The sequence below is a fragment of the Amphimedon queenslandica genome, unplaced genomic scaffold, assembly GCF_000090795.2.
Source record: "Amphimedon queenslandica unplaced genomic scaffold, v1.1 AMPQUscaffold_13314, whole genome shotgun sequence".
Classification (NCBI taxonomy): domain Eukaryota; kingdom Metazoa; phylum Porifera; class Demospongiae; order Haplosclerida; family Niphatidae; genus Amphimedon; species Amphimedon queenslandica.
In genome coordinates this window covers 46,409-47,915 of record NW_003546450.1, presented here as the reverse complement: position 1 = coordinate 47,915, position 1,507 = coordinate 46,409, and the positions used below count along the sequence as shown (strand labels likewise).

Below are 1,507 nucleotides of genomic sequence, written 5' to 3'. Positions count from 1 at the left end.
CATACCTTTACATATCACTCTAGCATCATTCACATGTTGGCAGCTGTTACTGCCATAAGGATCATGGCTGCACTGATGTAAGAAGTACTCATTTCCTTGACAGTTTATGTTGCTTAACCAAATATGACCGTTACCTGCAGTACTGACAGAGCCACCAAGAGCACCGCCATCTTGAGCACCTGTAGTCATTAAGAAAGGAATGCAATTGAAATATACCAGCTGGGATTTTTTTAAAAATGTTGTGATACATCAGACAAGCCTTGTTATCTATTAAAGCTATTAGCTCTCTCTCTCTCTCTCTCTCTCTCTCTCTCTCTCTCTCTCTCTCTCTCTCTCTATTCTTTGAAATAATAAAAATTAAAAATTTTGTTTAAAATTGCAGCCTGCAAATTATAATAGTAGAAAAATTGTGACATATGTAAAAAATAGAATAAATTACTATTAATTCTTACCAGGGAATCCTAGTTCTCTACATACGACATTAGCTTCATTCATAGTCCAATGATTATCACAGACGGTCCCCCACTCGTTGTTATAAAATATCTCCACACGACCGGAGTGATCATTAATACCATCAGATAGTCTAACAGGATACGGATTAATAGGAATATCTAGTGAGAGAGAGAGGGTGATAATATCACAGAATATACATGTACATGTATGTATACACATTTATACTAAGGCACAACAACAAATTGATTAATCGCTTTTTGGCCTGTGTGGCTAATGAATTACTTGATTATCTTCAATTTAAAGTAGTTGTTGAAGCCTTAATTTATACGTGTACATACAAAGTTACATTGTCTATTAATAATAATATAAATTGAATATGTAACGTACTAGTACAAATGACACTGGCATCATTAGCTGAAGTACAATTGTTGTTTCCCAAAGGCGCATAATGACAATCAAATATGCTAGACTCAGATCCATTGCAATGAACATTAGATAACCAAATCTACAAATAAAGTGAAACAATTGAACTGCAGAACTGGGTGGAGGTTTACATGTAGGTGATTAGTGAATGTTTACCCTGCACTATAATAGTACAGGGACTTTGGCTCAATTTTTGAGCAGCTTTAAAAATTTGTAAAATATCCAAATTTCATTGGGATCAGCTAAAACTTTCTATAGAACATAAGAACATGTATGTGTATCAGAAAAAGTTATAAAAATGAGGAATTCTTTACTTTTCATTTTTGGCAAAATATGGCCAAAAAAAACAGGGAGTTGGCCACAATTTTTGAGATTCGTAAAAACATTCAAATTTGATAGGAATACATAAAATTAACTTGGCCTAATTTTTTGTATTTGAAATATTTGTAAAAAAATCCAATATTGATCTGAATAAGCTTAAAATTTCTAAGTTTCTTCACAACATAAGGACATGCATATGCATCAGGAAATAATTTTACCTTTCCAGTAAAGTTACCAGAGTATATGTTACCAGTAGGAGCAGCAATAGCACGAACATATCCTAACATTTTACATACAACAGCAGCATCCA

The 1,507-nt window shown here is 33.2% G+C and overlaps 1 protein-coding gene across 1 annotated transcript in view; it reads right to left on the bottom strand.

The window, feature by feature from the left end:
• Positions 1-1,501, bottom strand: part of LOC109583276 (scavenger receptor cysteine-rich type 1 protein M130-like) — a 3,555-nt gene extending 2,054 nt beyond the window's left edge. The window contains exons 1-4 of the mRNA XM_019998540.1: positions 1,416-1,501; positions 841-958; positions 453-611; positions 6-179 (exon numbers count right to left, since the gene is read on the bottom strand). Coding sequence (XP_019854099.1) covers positions 6-179; positions 453-611; positions 841-958; positions 1,416-1,484 — 520 coding nt within the window. The 5' untranslated portion in view covers positions 1,485-1,501. The remainder of the gene's footprint in view (positions 1-5; positions 180-452; positions 612-840; positions 959-1,415) is intronic.
• Positions 1,502-1,507: the final 6 nt, after the last annotated feature.